At 39.9% G+C, this 18,241-nt stretch overlaps 1 protein-coding gene across 18 annotated transcripts in view; it reads left to right on the top strand.

Annotated features, from left to right (window-relative positions):
- Positions 1–18,241, top strand: part of afdna (afadin, adherens junction formation factor a) — a 103,859-nt gene that overhangs the window by 76,751 nt on the left and 8,867 nt on the right. For 8 of the 18 annotated variants that reach the window (XM_088325539.1, XM_088325544.1, XM_088325542.1 and 5 more), the window contains 6 exons: positions 963–1,344; positions 3,177–3,442; positions 4,632–4,846; positions 6,990–7,169; positions 9,287–9,325; positions 12,045–12,179. In XM_088325539.1, coding sequence (XP_088181665.1) covers positions 963–1,344; positions 3,177–3,442; positions 4,632–4,846; positions 6,990–7,169; positions 9,287–9,325; positions 12,045–12,179 — 1,217 coding nt within the window. The remainder of the gene's footprint in view (positions 1–962; positions 1,345–3,176; positions 3,443–4,631; positions 4,847–6,989; positions 7,170–9,286; positions 9,326–12,044; positions 12,180–18,241) is intronic. The other 10 variants (XM_088325554.1, XM_088325552.1, XM_088325551.1 and 7 more) reach the window with 3 other exon arrangements.

The raw sequence follows: 18,241 nt of genomic DNA, 5'->3' as shown, positions 1-18,241 counted from the left end.
AAAAAAAAAACCTTCACAATATTTTAACCAATTTTTAAACACAGATCCTCTAAAAACCTGAAAAATAATATAGATTAAAATAAGTTAAAAAAAAAATAAAGAAGATCAGCAAGCTATTGAAAGATTGGATGCAATCTGCTTCGGAGCAATCAATATCCAGTCCAAATGTGGCTCGTTTATCTGTTTTTATACATACAAATACTTTTTATTTTATCTTTGTCGTCCGTACCTATAGAGCCCTTTCCGTGTTTGTAAAAAAGTGTGACGCAGCCTAGCTGCGCGTGCATTGTTGAAGCAGAGTGGCAGAATTCATGTCAGTTTATAGCAGCCCATTAACACAAAAAGATTGTGGATCATAATTGGAACAGCGGATAATAGCACAGAGTATGTGCGAGCAAAAAGATAGTGACTTTATTTTAGTCATTAAAGTCAACAACAAAAACAAACGTTCTTTTGATCGGCGTTCGATTTTTTCCTTTGAAGCCCACCGGTAGTCAACAACAAAAACAAACGTTCTTTTGATCGGCGTTCGATTTTTTCCTTTGAAGGCACTTAAAAAGTGACCCTAAAAAGTGACAATTAGTTTGTTAGGGTTGCTGTCTGCTTACAAGAGGCTCATGTGTGGCATGATGCATGGAAACCTGTCCTTGCCTTTATTGGCTAGTGCTGTCAAAACTTGCCACTGATTGGTTTGCGCTGTTAAAACTTGAACATTCTGGTTGGCCAAATATTCCATCACTCAAATAACAATAATACATCTGTGAAAACAGCAGTGTTTTGGGATTACACAACGATTAAAATTTTACAAACGTATTTTATATCGTGGTCAACATTATTTGCAGGCCGCATATTATTAATTTTACAGAGGCCATGGGCCAGTACAAATGTGACCACAGGCCGTGACTGGGAGTTTGGACATGCCTATTATAGAAGCTTTTTTGTTGTTTCTGCCATTATCGCAGGAGACCACTGGCTTCCCCAGCAGCAGGTGTCGTCCTCCCTCGAGTCGTCCACGTCCAGCCAGGAGCACCTCAACTATGCGGCGGCACCCGGGAAGAACCAGAAGACGGGCCCGGGCCGCTGGAAGACACCCAACGCCCCGCACGCAGTACCCCCGCACTCGGTCCAGCAGCCGTCCCGCTCCGATCTTCCTCCGCCCCCTCCCCCGCCGCCGGCGACCTACCCAGATGCCTACGAGCCGTACGAGGCTCATGCAGAAATGCCACTGCCGCCTCCGCCCGGCGCCGCCAACTCCGCATCGGCCCAGCAAGCCGCCGACCGCAAGAAGCGCGAAGAGCAACAGCGTTGGTATGAAAAGGAGAAAGCTCGCCTGGAAGAGGAGAGGTACACTGTTTTTTAATTTTTTAAAAATCTGCTGATATTCAAGACTATTTGATATGTAAACAAATGAATTCAAACTGCTCCAGCCGCACAGTATCCAGCTGTTCTTTTTAACATTCCTAAAGTTTGAGCTTTTTGTACGATCTGCACAATCTTTCCTCACATAGCTTTTTTTTCTTCTTCACTAACCACTTCCACATTCTTGACCAACTTCCAAACTAAAGACACATTGAATATACAGTGGTACCTCTTCATACAAGCCTAATTCGTTCCAGGATCACGCTCGTGGCTTGAATTGCTTGTGTAGCCAGCTAATTTTCCCAATATGAAATGATTAAAAACTAATTTGATAGTTCACAAACTCCCTAAAGCATCCTCAAAAACTATAAGACACAGCTACCTGATCACTAAAGACGCATTCAAATAGTAATTAAACATTAAAAAATAAAGGAATAAGTAAGACGATACCAACAAAATAAAATGCGAGTTTATTTTGAGGGAATTCCTGTAATGAAGGTGGGTGCAGTAGTAGGGAGGGTGCGGGACGAGTGATGGCACACGACTTTTGATGATTTGTAAGTACTTAGTGTACACTTGAAATTAAAGTTACTGTAACACTTAAATAAACGTACACACACATTTTTTTTCCCAACATACTGTTTTTATTTTCTGCAAAAAAAAAAATAATCTTCTGCTACTTTGTAACCTGCACTCGCTGCTTCCTCATCCCAAACCACAGTCACAGAGCAAGTCGTAATCATGAATTTTCCCAGGCCATGGTGGGCATTTAAATCCATTCCAGAGGCGTGTTCAGGAGAGTGAGTGATTGCTATCGCGAGCTATCGCTAGCTTCTGAACGGCCAGTGACTATTGAGCGCTCGCGTGCCCGAGTAATCACGGGAGAAAGACCGCTTACTTTGATTTCCAACATGGCGTCGACAGTGCAGAAGATGAGGATCTCACCCTGACGAGTGCTGTTGGCGATGTAATATACCGTCTTACATTGCCTGGTAATGTTTGTGAACAATGCAAGACAGGTATGACCCCTTTTAGTCTATTTTCACTCATAATAAACACTGATTCATAATGATACACTCAACACTGATACACATTGACATCTCGCACACAAAATTTGTGTCTTCATTAAATGTCGTCGGCCATTTTGGATCAGTAAGGCAATCACAGTGAGCGATTACAACCGTGCGCGGCAAGCGATTAACAAGAGACTACATGTCTGATCACTCTCCTGAACACGCCTCAGTTGTACCAGACGCTACCTGAAGTTGTAGGCAGGCAACTTCTGCTCTCCGTGTCGCTATCATTCCGCAATCTCCATGTTGCGTATCCACAATAACAAGTCTCTCCATCAGGTCATGAATTGTAGTCTGCTATTCTAAACAACAGTGAAGCCCCTTTGACAGTTTTATAGCCTTGATGACTTCTTTCTGTTTCAATAGCGTACATAAAGATGTCGACCGATCGTAATCCTTGACATTCTCCATTATCTTCGCGGCAAACATCTTACCATTTCCCTTTCCAGATCTCATGAATAGGTTCACAGAAAGCAGATGCAAGATCATAAAAACAAACGTGCTGCATAATATAAACAAGTAGGCGGGATCAGGCATCTGATCACGCGCCAACCCAGATGAGCTGACTCTGACTATGAGCGGTCTCTATTGGTAGCTTTTGTGACTGTTCGTGGCTTGGATTTAGCCTAGGACGTAGAGCGAGAAGTTTGCTCCAAAAAACGTGTATATCGAAATTCTCGTGTTTTGAGGTGCTCGTATAAAGAGGTACCACTGAGGTACATATAAATTGTCTGATCATAACAGGGAGAGGAAAAGGAGAGAGCAGGAGAGGAAGCTTGGCCAGATTAGGGCCAACCCCGTCATGCCGGTCCAGCCTCACAACAACGGCGGCACCTTACCCCATCCTCCGCCTCACCACCACCCGCACCAGCAGCAGCAACCGCCCCTTCCTGCCTCCATGGGCCCCCCTCATGCATACCCTATGTCACAACCCCCGCAGCCGCCTTCCAGACCTGAAAAGCTGGCCAGCCTGCCTCGCTCAGCTGTACCTCCCACCTCCAACCCTCCAGGTAGACTTTTGTAGCCATGTCTTTAAAATTGTAGGTGCATCAGTGGTGAGCATTCTCATTGCTTAACGACCAAAGGTTATGCACAGTGACAACAATTCTAGTTTATTTGCCTTTTGTTTCCCAAATTAAAAGTTCAAGTCTGCCTATCAGCCAAGAAGCTTTTAAAAACGCCTATGGCCAGCAGATGGCAGCATTTTATTGCACCCCTCTCTTCAATGCATGCTGAGTCTCCACCCCAAAACTAGCGGACCTTAGGAAATAACATTTTATAAATGGCTTGACAAGTTTATGGATTTAGTGGACACTCCGAAAAGGAGAGACGACATTAATGAATTTTGAACATGCAATGAGGACATTATCAAGTCAACTAACTTTCAAAAAGCAGACCCACCCTTAAAGGGCGTGGGAATTTAAGAACAGCCACATGATTGGCCGATAGTGACAATGATGCAAACTGAATAATAGTCAAAACAACGAACAACATTGTGTTATTATAGTAAAATAATAAACTGGCATCCTATGTAATCTCCCTTGCTGGTGTCCAAAATTAAAAAAAAGAATAAACTTAACACTGATCAAAGTATTTGACATGTAAATATACTAAAATTTTGTAAAACGCTTTGGGAAGTTGTCAATCACTTGAAGGGCGCTATATAAATGCAGACCATTTACCATTTATATTTTCCACTATGCCTATCCTCTTTTTTTTTAACTTTTAGCACAGCTGTTTGGGGCAGAACACATTAGGTTCCAAAATCCGGGACGGGGGAGTGGTGGAGAGGGACGTCACACTCGTTCCTCCAGGTTTTTTCTTATTTTTAGTGCACCATAAAATGGTGTAAGTAAGAAGAGGCCTGTAGTCTGTAATAGTCTGTGCAGTCCTTTAAGACCTCTTGTGAAAAACTGCTATACAAATAAACATGACATGGACAATATAGTGAACATCGTTTACAATGACATTTGACATGGCACTCCAGGATAAACCCGTCATGAAGACCTGAGCAATTTGTGAATGAAGCGATTGATCGTGCCACTGTTTAAATACTCTCGTTCATTGTAGCTCATTTACTGTCTTTATTGTAACGTAACAATTCCTTGACAATCGTGCCATGTTTTGCAGCTCAGTTAAAAAGCAAAACTGCTTTGTCTCGTTTGTTCTTTGTCCCTAAACTCCCCTCACTCACGCTAGCAGGTATGGATACGGTCATCCGGGACCTCCTGCCCCAGCAGCAGCCTCGCACCATCGAGCGGCGGGATCTTCAATACATCACTATCAGCAAGGAGGAGCTGACCAGTGACAGCCTCTCGCCTGATCCATGGAAACGGGACGCCCGCGAGAAAGCCGAGAAGCAGCAGCAGCTCCACATCGTTGATCTTTTGGACAAGGAGATCCAGGAGCTTCAGGTATGGGAGGAAGGAGCCCCCTTAAAGTTTCATAAACCTTCAACTCATTCAATGCCAGCCTCCTTTAAATGGATCTTCGATGTCTATAATCCAGACCTTTTTTTAAGACAATGCACGCTGAAAATCTTCAGCAAGTTTCTTGTCTTTTTTTCCTTTTTTTTTTTTAGCTAAATTGCCTGAAATGGCAGTTAAGTTTTCGATTTTTTTTTTTAATAAGCAGAACTATTTACCAGAATTTTTACTTTAGCTTATATATTTTATGATTATTGGGAGTGCCATCTTAAACGGCCTCATCAAAAAATAAGGTATTAAATATACAGTGATCCCTCGTTTATCGCAATGGTTAGGTTCCAAAATGAACCAGTACCATTATACAATTACCTTGTCTATTTTAACAGGCTCAAGCATTTAACGAATAAAAATACTGTGTATTTTAAATTAATACATACTGTACTGCCAATTGGTAGTTAAGCTAATCATAACACAGTGCACAATTCAAATTTGTGAAGACGTAAAACCTTAAAAAAGTAAACTGTTATAGTGAGGAATTACCTCATGAGCAAATCATTAGTACCGTCATTTCCAGACTATAAACCACACATGACTATAAATCAGCCTCCAATACTTTTTGAAAGGAAACACATGTTGTACTTGCATTACCCGCACCTGACGATAAGCCGCACGTGTCCATGTTGAAACAGGGAAGATTGTACACAGAAAGAGTTGATAACACACACGGGCAAAAGGCACTGAGGCACAGCAAAAACAGCAGCACCACAAGTAACAAGAGGGCTGGTTAAAAATCACACACTGGTAAAAGACACCCCGGTGTGTTACACAAGCTGCAGGTTATAGTTTGGAGATTCAGTATAACAACAGCATGCTTTTTTATTTTGTAAAGATACATTTTCACAATTTACTAGTGTGTCCCGGGGGATTACTTGACCATTGGACGCACGACCTACCATACCAGTACATACACTCATACATGAAGGGGGTTGAAAATTATTGGAGACACAGATAAAATACCAATGGCATCATGTCATCAACATTTTATGTTCACGTTTTATGAGCAACAACAGCAATACGATGATATTAAAACTTATTTTACTTTGAGATTTTGAAGAATAACAACCCCCACGGGGTCCCTGTTGATTCCGCTTTTGCATCCAAGGGTTGATACTCGCCATCCGACTGTTGAGAAGCAAGTACGTGTCTGTATGATGTCACTGGATATCACTGGTCCTTTTAGTGTCCCTAAATGGCCACTTTTAGAAACACCCTAACATAACCAGAGGAAAATGTGTCAAATACTAATGTTTAGTTTTTCAGATTGTGATCAAATTTGACCGGGGACCTAGTAAGACCCCATGCTATTGTCCGAGTTGTTTTCCAGCTAAGATGCCCATTCTACACTCACTTGCATGTGATTGCAAAAAATAATTCAGGCATAAATAAAGGCCTACTATTTCTGTGTGTCCCAATTTAGATTACCCAATGTCAGTAGCACCTGCAGTGATCATTTCAGTCTGGGACAAAACCTCAGATTCTTACCTTTCAAAAAGAGACCGAAACCTTCCATATTCTCCAAACGGTTAAACAACAGAATTCAATTTCACTTGTTGTGTGCATCTTTGATTGGGATTTTAGGTTAATGTTACAGGATTATTGGGAAGTGAAATTTAAGTAAACAGCGCCCTCTTCTGGGGAGTTTTGTTAGAGTTGCCGTCTAAAATCCAGTGCCTCGCGATTACACAATAGCACAACGTCACTTAGCAATAACGATTAGATTTTGGTTGATCGAGGAGCCCCACGACCATGTAAATAAGTAATATCTTTCAGAATCCAAGGACCATTAGCTTTAAATATCAACTTATATCCCTCTCTGGCTGTTGTTCCAGTGACTTTTAAGTCCGCTGTTATTAAAGCTACGTTAAATGATCCAACATTGAACCAGAAAGCCAATGTAACTAAAGACCTCTATCAAACCTACTGTTTCTTTCTAAAATACTTGAAAAAGTTGCCCTGATTTAGGTTTCAGAACAGGTGATGCTTTATTGGTGGTCTGTGTCGCCCGTTTGAGGCTTTTTGTGATTAAAGACTTTAAGAATAAACATGACTTGCCTCCCCGCCCCCCTTTCAGTCCAAACCTGAGCGTACTGCAGAGGAGAGTGACCGTCTGCGCAAGCTAATGCTGGAGTGGCAGTTCCAGAAGCGTCTGCAAGAGTCCAAGCAGAGTGACGAGGACGAGGAAGAGGAGGACGAGGAAGATGTGGACACCATGATGATCATGCAGATGTTGGAGGCTGAAAAGCGAGCGAGGGTAAGTGCTATGATCACGTTTGAGATCCTTGGTAGTAAGGTTTTTTTTTTTTTTTTAAAGAAGAAAAGATAACAGAACCTAAAGCAAAGCCAGTGAATGTGCATCTGCAACACGCTTCCGCCATCGCTTTTGCTATGCGAATTTGCTTTAACGCAATTGGCTGGAGGGAACAAATGGGTGGGGCTGCCGTCAAAGGCGACAATCCTTGTGACTGTTTAAAGGTATTCCCAAACATTTTTTTCCCAATTAGGCACAGAATGTGTAGTGTTCCTTCCCACAATTATGCAAATATGTTTCTAACTATTTTATGTGCCGGGGGCCTAAAATAATTTGGTCTCAATGTTAACTGGTTTCCATGGTTACTAGTAGTGGGAGAAGCCTCCTGTTCAGACTCCGATGCAGCACCTTAAGCATCTAATCTCCGTTATTTTTAAATGTAAAGCATCATCCCACTCCCCAGAGATGTGCAGGACCTCAGAGTTGACAGGTAGCGGCGTGTGGCAATACGGTGTCTAGATCCTAAATCCCCCAGGATAAAACATTTTTTTACAGAATTTCGAGTATCACATTGTACAATACGCATGGTATTACTTGTGGCTTTCATATTTTTGTCAAAAAACAAACTTTGCTTTTGTGACTATATTCACTGTTGTAAGGGTGTTGCTTGGCAAATATCACATAAACCCTGTCTAGATGGATTGTTCATTCCCTATTGAACTGCATTTTTTTCCAGTTCTTACTGTATTTGCAACTCACTTTAACACCTTCGAATAAGGGTCTTTCCACTCGCGTCTTCTTCATGAATTTTTTGCAATTTTAATTTTACGCCTGGTGGAAAAAAAAAAACGAACACTACTGCATCAGCCTACAACACAGGGACTAGACGCTTTGCAAAGCCCAAAGACAAGACAGGCTGTCTTCAAAATGCATCATCTCTGAGAATAATTGGAATATACCGATTAAATATACAGGGTAGGTACGGGTGCTTGAATTTTAATGTTGTGTTCTCTAGGTTTGAATTTTAGGTGAAGTGTTTGTAAAGGCTTGAAATTCTTGCCATGGTTTTTAGGTTAGGAGCTAGCGCTTCTGATAAGGGTTTTAAAACTTATTTTATGGTTCCAAAAAAGGATTGGCGTGAGGGTTAGAAACTAAGGTTTGGGTTCCTTATTACAATATTAAACTGAATTTAGGGTTCTAAAATAAGGTTGGTGCTAGGGTTACAGTCGTAGTTTGGTGTAGACCTAGGGGTAGGAATTAGGATTCACGCTCCATGTTAGGGCTCTAAACTGAATGTAAGGTTTCTGAATAGGTTTTGAGTTTTGGTTACAGTTTGAAACTGGGTCAGGGCTAGGAACTAGGGTTGAGGTCCATTTTAGGGCTCTAAATTGAATGTAGGGTTCCAAAATGGGTTTATAGTTAGGGTTACAGTTGGTTAGATATGTAGAGCATAGGTTTGGGCAGCAAGTTAGGGTTTGAAACCGATTTTAGGGTTCCAAAATAAGGTTGGGGCTAGAATTGGGGTTTAAAACTAAGGTTTACGCTCTCATTACTTTTTTGATCAGCGCTGGATTTATTTTCATAAAACTGGAAAAAAATTGAAAATTTGCTTGAATTTGGCCATGAAAAAGGTGTACAAACCCTGAATATATGTATAGATTATATGCAAAAAATCTCCCATTTTGCATGTTTAAGAAATTGGGATTACCTTTAAAACTTTTCAATGTAAAAACAAGAGAAGCTGGTTTGAGTCGGGAAGATGACGGGAAATGAAGCTGGCTCGACACTGGCCTCTTTGATGCTGCCTTTTGTCTAAGATGAAATAGGAAAACCAGAAAATAAAACTGGTATTGGTGGCAATACCTCACTGTGATTTCTATATTTGCACGGCTAGTGTGAAAGGGGCTGGTCGTCTGAGTGCAGCCAATGCTTCGATGTGTCTATGTCCCCCCTGTGCCTTCTTATTTCCAGCTTCCTCAATCCCGCCTTTTTATTTTTTGGGCTTATTTACGTTCATGTTTTCCTGCACTCTTACCCACACCAGCCCCCTCCCCTCTTGCCTTCCTCCCGTTCTCCCCCTCTCACGCTGTACTCTTCTTCTTCCTCTTCTTGTTCTGCAGCAGCAGACTGCTGTCCCAGCTATCTCTGTCCTAGATTTGGTACGTTTCTTCCTGTTACCGACCACCACCCAGCCCCTTCCCCGTTAAACCCCGCCTCACTTCCTGTCTCCTACCTGGGGGCTGGGCACCCACCAACCCACCGATAGCCATTCGTGAACGTGGTTACGCGCGGGTTGGGATACTGCTCGTTTTTGTTGTTTGATATGTTTTTTTTTGTCCACTCAAAATGTATTTGGCGGGTTGCCGTGGCGACACTTTTGAGTGCAGAAAGTCGTGGCACCCAGCATGGCTGTTTGGCAAGTAGTGTTTCATGCATGATAATTATATTGCATATGAGATTGGAAAGAGGTATGACGGTCTGTCCATTCATACATACATACATGTGTGTTTGTTTTGACTTTGTTGTGCATGGGTATGAATTTAACCCTTTTTAACGTGTTAAATCTAAAAATGGTACAGCCCTGTTTATCACGGGGGTTATATTCCAAAACCAACCGGTAATTTGCAAAATCTGTGAAGTAGAAACCTGTTTTCCTTTACAATTATTATACAATGAAATACTATTATACACAGAAACCAAAGAGCAAACTTTTTTACAGGCTTTAATCATTTATTTAACAAATAAAAGTACTGTATGCTGGACCTATAAACATTCATTTTTTTTTCTTTTTGCCAATACAAACTCTCTGCGGGACTGTTTAGCCAATCAGTATGTAGAACACAATACATGATAAAAATCTATGCAGCACCGAAAGGTAAAACCACGTTATTGCATGGGATTACTGTCTAAATCGATTGTTTGGAGGGAAAAAAAAAGGTTTTTCCTTTTGGAAAAAAAATCAAATGTCTATCTTTGATTTGTTTTATTTCTTTTCCCTTTACAGAAAATAGAAAATTACTAAGTACTTTGTATTAATATAGAACCTCACAAATGTTTCAAACTATTAAAATACTAAACATTCTGACAACATAAAAACTAAATAAGCTGTTAAAAACTGTAATTAGTTAATAAAAATAATAATAAAAAAGTGGTAAGTGGTGTGCATTTATATAGCGCTTTTCAAGTCACTGAGGACTTCGCAAAGCGCTTTACAATGTGCTTCACACTCATTCATTCACACACACACAAAGCTCCTACCTGCTTATCAGGAGCAACGACAGTAAATCAAATCAAGAACTACTAGTAAAAACATGTTTTTGGGTACAAATTGTGTCCACAATGTCCCTTAATATAAAATACTACGACAGAAATACTACGACAGAAATACTACCAAATCCTACAAAATGACAACGAAACAAAATACTAAATTGTTTTAAAATTAGAACCTAATATTGTATATTCTTTTGCTTTTATTCTGAAAAGAAAAAATACTATAGAAACACCACAATAATACTACTAAAGAATTATTACAAGAGAAATACTACGAAAATACAACTACAGCAATCTTACAAAAATATTAAAGAAATTCAGGATGATTTGTCTGGCCTGTTGCAGTTTCTTTTGACTAAAATGCTTTAGTAAGCGAAAAAAGAAAACATTCATAAACTCAATTAGTTAATGGGTAGTTTGAAATCAACTAAAGATGTTTGTTGGTGTGAAAAAAGGAGTACTCAACGGATTTGGTCCTAAAAGATCATGTTAGATGAGTTGGTAATTTCTATAAATACGGCTGCTAGGTTTATAGTTTAGACACTCAATAAGGAATTTGGAACTTGCAAGGAGAAAAGGGGAGTACTGTACTAATAACCCACAGAGTAAGAAAAATTCCAATCTGTTCTAAAGGTTCTCCCCTGAAATTGCCTAGGTTACCAAAAAAAAGATCCGCCATAAACGGTGTGGTCTTTAAAGAACAGCAGTATGATTGGCTGATAGTGGCAATGATGTAAACTGCCCATAATAGTCAAAATAACGAACAATATCCTGTGCAATCTCCTTTGAAAGTGTCCAATATTAAAAACAGTAACCAACATAAAGAAGTTATCAACTGGCATTCACAAAATGACTGGCATCGTACCAAAAATACTGTCAGACATAAATAAACGATTAAAAAAACGACATGAATTTTGCGGAATCTTTGTGCGTGCAAGTGTGTGGTTTGCATGTGCACTCTGCTGCCCCCCACTGCTCACTCTAAAAGGGAACCTTTACGTCAGTGGTCTCAAACTCGTGGATAAGTTGGCCCCTTGCCTTGATATGAAAGTTAAAGGGACAGTGATCATTATTTTCCCACTTGATGTCGCTGTATTCTGTGGAGCCACCGAAAATGAGTGCGAAAAGCACATCTGAAGAAGACAAAATACGGAGACTCAAAGTGACCAAAATGCATCTCATTACTTTTTCAAAAATATATATTTTTTACTTTTGTCTTTAACTCGTTTTTCTTCATTTTCCTTTCTTCCCCCCTTTTCTTTTTCTCCTTTTTTAATCTACTTTTTTAAATTCCTTTGGTAAATATTTGAAGAAAAAAGGTGCTATTTGCTGACTTTCAGTGTCCGTAGTTTCTACCCTTCCTTGGAATCATTTTCGGTTGTGCTGCACATTACGGCGTCATCTAGTGGACAAATATTAAACCCTGTCCCTTTTTAAAACAGTGGGATTTTTTTCCTCAGCGCTATTTTTGCAGAAAGCCCAAATTTTTGTCCAACCTCACCCGGACCCCAGCTTCGATTGAGTTTTGAGACCCCTGCTTTATGTAGACGGCCTCGAGAGAGCAACACTAATAGCCTATCTTTCTGTCGTTTTTCGCGGGATGATCAGTTGCAAGACGAAGAGCGGCGGCGCAAACAGCAGCTGGAGGAGATTCGCAAGCGGGAGGCGGACGAACGCACCAAACTGGAGGAGGAAAGGCAATGGCGGGAGGAGGAGAGAGCCAAGCGGGATGCGGCAGAAAAGGTTGAGCCTCACTCTATTTGAGATTTTTTGAAAAGGTGGATTGATGTAGAACACTGTGCCCTACTCAAATTCCCTATCCTTTGGACAGCTTCAAAAACATACTGGACTGTCTCAGAAAATTAGAATATTGTGATAAAGTTCTTTATTTTCTGTAATGCAAATAAAAAAACAAAAATGTCATACATTCTGGATTCATTACACATCAACTGAACTATTTCAAGCCTTTTATTATTTGAATATTGCTGATTTTGGCTTACAGCTGAAAAAAACTCAAAAATCCTATCTCAAAATATTAGAATACTTCCTCCGACCAAGTAAAAAAATAATTTTATAACAGCAAAACTAAATCAAACATTTGAAAATGTCCATTGATGCACTCAGTACTTGGTTGGGAATCCTTTTGCACGGATTACTGCATCAATCCGGCGTGGCATGGAGGCAATCAGCCTGTGGCATTGCTGAGGTGTTATTGATGCCCAGGATGCTTCGATAGCGGCCTTCAGCTCATTTGCATTTGTAGGTCTGGTGTCTTTCATCTTCTTCTTAACTATACCTCACAAATTCTCAATGGGGTTCAGGTCAGGGGAATTAGCAGGCCAATCAAGGACAGTGATGCCATGGTCAGTGCACCAGTTACTGGTGGTTTTGGCATTGTGGGCAGGTGCCAGATCATGCTGGAAAATGAAATCCTCATCTCCGTAGAGCTTTTCAGCAGATGGAAGCATGTAGTGCTCTAAAATCTCTTGGTACACAGTTGCATTTACTCTGGACTTGATGAAACACAGTGGCCCAACACCAGCAGCTGACATGGCTCCCCAAACCATTGCTGACTGTGGGAACTTCACACTGGATTTCAAGCAACTTGGATTTTGCTCCTCTCCAGCCTTTCTCCAGACTCTGGCGCCTTGACTTCCAAATGAAATGCAAAACTTGCTTTCGTCTGAAAAGAGGACTTTGGACCACTCTGCAACTGTCCAGTGCTTCTTCTCCATAGCCCAAGTCAGACGCTTCTTCCGTTGTCTTGAGTTCAGAAGTGGCTTGACCATGGGAATACGGCTATTGTAGCCCATTTCCCGGACACGTCTGTGAACTGTGGCTTTTGATACCTGGACTCCAGCTTCAGCCCACTGTCTTTGAAGCTCCCCCAAATTCTGGAAGCGGCTCTTCTTCACAATTTTGTCTTGGTTGTGCAGCGTTTCCGGCCACATTTTTCCCTTCCAACAGACTTTTTGTGGATATGCTTTGAAACTGCACTCTGTGAACAGCCTGCTCTTTGAGAAATTTCTTTTTGTGTCTTACCCTCCATCAGGAGGGTATCAATGATGGTCCTCTGGACAGCAGACAGATCAGCAGTCTTCCCCATACTTGTGATTTAGTTTACTGAACCAAGCTGAGTGTTTTTAAGGCTCAGGAAACTCTCGCAAGGTGTTTCGAGTTAATTAGATGATTCAGGTGATTAGTTGAATAGCCTACTTGTATACTTTTTCATGATATTCTAATATTTTGAGATAGGATTTTTGAGTTTTCTTAAGCTGTAAGCCAAATTCAGCAATATTCAAATAATAAAAGGCTTGAAATAGTTCAGTTGATGTGTAATGAATCCAGAATGTATGACATTTTTGTTTTTTTATTTGCATTACAGAAAATAAAGAACTTTATCACAATATTCTAATTTTCTGAGACAGTCCAGTACATGTATATAAACACGTAAATTCTGGACGACAAGCCGCTACTTTATTTGCTTCACTTTGGTCGAGGAAAACGGCGAGCTGCTCTTTTCCACAACGCATGCGTTCTAAACACAAACTGCGGTGACGTCTGGAAATATTTATAGCACCCTTCTAGAGAATTGAGACCGTGTTTTTGCCAACTTTATCCATGCAAGGGTCTCCAATGCGGTGCCCCCTTGGGCCAGTTAAGGTGCCTGCGGACCTTTTCTAAAAATAGCTCATCAGTGATGGGTCATTGTGGTTTTCTAGTAAAATGATTTATTAGTTGACTGAGTCTATTTAACCCCATTTGTAACAATTGAACTTGTAAAAACATAGTAATAACATAATAAGTTTTAATGTAAATTCCATGAATGGGCGTCAAGGACAAAAAAATCTATTCAAGTAATGATAATTATTTTTAAGCAATTAAGAAAATAGAATGAGCATCCATTCATGTCGATGATTTTTTTTCGTCTTCTTATCAATTTATTTTAATGACAATAACGCAAACAAAATTCCAATTCATGGGTCTTATAAAGTGAATGAGCGAAAAACGTGCAGTTCTTTTTTTAGATAGCTATTATAAGCTACCTTTGTAGCTTTGTAGCTAGCACTCTTCATTTTTAGCGATTTAGCAAGCTATCTAGCTAGCCTTATACATTGTTTGCATGCTATCCAGATAACATTTGACCTTTTTTGCTATTTATCAAGCTAAATTTTGGCCTCCTTTCTAGCTATCTAGCTTTTTTTTTCTTTCTATCTGTCTACTTAGCTTTTTAATCTTTTAGCTAGCTATCCAGCTCACTTTTAGTTTTTATACATGTTTACCTTTCTAGCTGACTATCAAGCTACCTTTTTAGCTATTTAGAAAGCGATCCAGCTAAGTTGTTATTTTAGAAATTCATATCAAACTTTGTGCCCTTTGCGCAAATTAGTAACAAAAAGTAGCTCTCAGCTTGAGAAAGATTGGAGACCCCTGAAACACAACAGGAGCAAAACGGAAGGTTTTACGCTACTTTATTCAATATTTTTGCCTATTTATCTTGATTTAAAAAAAAAAAGTGACCGAAAACAACAACGCAATTCTCTTTAATTCTTGAGGCACAATAACAAGCGAATAATATTCCGTCTGTTACTACGGCAATCACAAATAACAACAACACAAAAACACGTCTGTGCGGCAATCTAGCACTATTTTCCACAGCATGGTTACCCTGGTGCTGTTGTGTCGAAATATAGGTCTCACATTTTACGCAAAGCGGCCATCATTAGCATTTTCCTCCGGTACAGTAGCAAATATGTGCTTGTCTTTGTTATTGCCCTCTTGAATGGTCACATGATCTGAAAATATGCTTGAATAAGTTCAGTTTTATAACTGTTTAGCCTATAAATTAAAATCCCGTGTAGCTTGTTGAAATTGAGCTTGCATTTTTTTAATATGATGCGGAATTTACAGCATATTTTTGAAGTTGTCCAAAAAATGGATATGGTCCCATTAGTTGATTGAGGTTTGCTTCCCAAGCGGACGGGCAAGAGTGTTAATATACATGGACGTGAATACGGCGTCACAATGACATCTTGAGCAAGCAGCGGTCCGATCTCACGTCTGCTTGTTGACACTTGCGGACTCATCAGACCGCTGACTGTTCCCAAACATTTCTTGCAGTGTTTTATTTTTGGGGACTATCTCCACACACATTTCCAATGTGCAATCGACTTGTTCGAAGATGATTTCACTACACTGCAAAATATTTTTATTCGAAGAAAAATCATCCTTAAGATACATTTCTAAAAATGTACAAAATATTTACTATGACGATTAGAAGAAGATGCATAAATTTAAAAAAGGGATAAGCCATTTGCTGGATAACTTTTTCAAAATATTGTACAACATGTCCTATTTTACCCCCTAAAAGTAATACCTTGGATATATTTCTCCTAAGGAGTAAGATTTTCTCCTTTTACAGTTTACGGTTGTATTTTTTTTATTTAATGATACCTTGTTTTTCAAATAAATGAGAAACATTATCCTTATAATGAGCAAAGTTGTCCTAAAGGGTCACTGTAATACTTGACCACTAGATATTGCGCAGTGCAAGCGTGAAAAGAAACATGGATGTCAAGGGATCTTTTTGAAGCATAACGCATAAAAAATAAAAACGTTTTTTTCATGTTGGGCATTTAATGTGTTAACAATTGAGTGAATGGAGTTTTACACCTGAAGTAACTCGCCACGCTATACAAACTCATGTCTCTGCCTCAAAATCATAACTTTTGATAGAAATGACTTAGAGCATGGGTCTCCTTTTTCAAGCTAAGAGCTATTTTTTCTTAATGAGCGCAAAGGGCACCCAGTTGCATATGCATATCTACAATGACAACGTATCATGTTATTAGTAGGTTCTTATTACCAGGTTAATTATTGGAAGTGGATTTAATTAGTCCCAGTCAACCACTTCGAATTTTTCTTTTACTAAATAATCACAATGACCTAGCATTAGTCAGCTGTTTTAGAACAGATCCACAGGCACCTCAGCCATGGTGCCCACAGGCAGCACATTGAAAAACCCCTGACCAAGAGCCTCGCTTCTTTTCTGAAATATTCAAAAATTTATGGCACCTGATCTAGGTAATGGACAACATGATCTCACGATGAGCTAGATGAGACTTTTTTTCCTTTGTTAAAGGGACACTGAGTAATATTTAGTGCCTCCAAGTGGTACAAAAAAACTTTAATTCAGTAAAAAAAAAAAAGATTCATTTGAATAATAAGCAAAAATAGTTAGTTGAACTATCATATTATAGCTTTAACCATAGGTGGAGTCCATCCCTAGTAGTCGCCGCCACTTTTGTCTGGCATCTTGCTTTTACGTTGTGATTATATGGCACTGGTTTTTGTTCATATTTGACAACAGTGCCATCTAGTGGTCAATGTACCTTTAATAGTTAAGCGAATAGAGTTTTAAACCTGAACCGACTGACTACGCTATACAAACTCATAACTTAAACTTAAAATCCTAATTTTTGATAGAAATGATGTAGAGACTGGCTTCTTTTTTTTCCGAAATACTCAGGGAATTTAGGGCGGGACGCATTTGTGGCTGCATCGGCTCGCTACAACGGGTCAGGTGCAATCGACATTTCGTTCTGTGTACATTGTTACACAGAATGACAATACAAGGAAATTATTATTATTATTATTATTATTATTAAATCATGTCATGTTATTACTATGTTGTGTACGGCCTGTGAGCCATATCTTTGACATGACTGATTTAGCTGATGGACAAAAGACTCTTTATTTTATGTTTCAAATCTTTTTTCATTATTTTTGCAGTGAGTGAATTGTTCTATTTCTGTTAACATTCAATCACTTTTGCAGATATGTGTGGAAATAGGCCGTCATTGTCATTCCAAGTCTATTCTGAATTGCATGTTGCCTACCCATGATGCCCTCAAGCCCCGCCTCCCCAGTTGTCACGTCATTGTGCTCGCCTCCAGCATGTTTGTTGTCATTCGGTCATTTGTTTTTAGTTGGTCTTTGTCGTTATGCTCGTTTTTATCATCGGCGCTTGCCCGCCAGCCACTCCCCACATTCATTATCAAACATCCATTCGCCAAAACTCAAAGGTTCTTGACCCGTTGGTTCGAGCATTTTGGGCGTTTGAACAGCAGCCCGTCAAAAAATAGCCAACAAGATAAAGCCCATGTCACCTGGAACAGACTGTCTGGGACTCCATGCCAGGAATTGGCACGCGTTCCTGACCCACAAGAGCTGGACTGATGTCAAAAACTGGCTTTGGTGGGCACTGGCGGCTTGGGTTAGTGTATACTGACCCAAAGCAGGATTTGGGTGGAGTTAGATCGGTATTAAGAGCCAGAGGGAGGATTTGGTTGCCGTAAGAGATAAGTGCCAGCATGCGAGTCAGTGCAAAGAGAAGTACAAGAGAAAAATGAGCTGCACTTTGAAATTTGTCCACTTCATGTTGCCAAAGTCTAGCCAAGACACTAACAAAGGTGTATTACTTTCTCTCTTTCTTACTCCCTCTGTATCTGTCTCCCCTGTCTTTCTATTTCCCTTTTTCTCTCTCACTCCCTCCTTTTTCTCTTCTATATTTCTTTTCTTTCTATCTTTCCCTTGTTCCCTCTCCCTCTTTCTTTCTCTTTGTTATTCTTTTTTCCATTGCCCTTTTTTCAGTCCATATCTTTCTTACTCTTTCACCCTCTTTGTTTTTCTATTTCTCCCTTTCTCATTCTCTTTTGTTTATGCTGTCTTTTCATTCCCCCCCTCTATTTTTCTCTTTAATCCACTAGTCTGGCCCACATGAATTTTTTTCCTACCTTTTGGCC

The sequence above is a fragment of the Urocampus carinirostris genome, chromosome 20, assembly GCF_059441175.1.
Source record: "Urocampus carinirostris isolate Australia breed hairy pipefish chromosome 20, RoL_Ucar_1.0, whole genome shotgun sequence".
Classification (NCBI taxonomy): Eukaryota; Metazoa; Chordata; class Actinopteri; order Syngnathiformes; family Syngnathidae; genus Urocampus; species Urocampus carinirostris.
The sequence above is the reverse complement of the archived record's forward strand: the minus strand, read 5'-3'. Positions and strand labels throughout refer to the sequence as shown.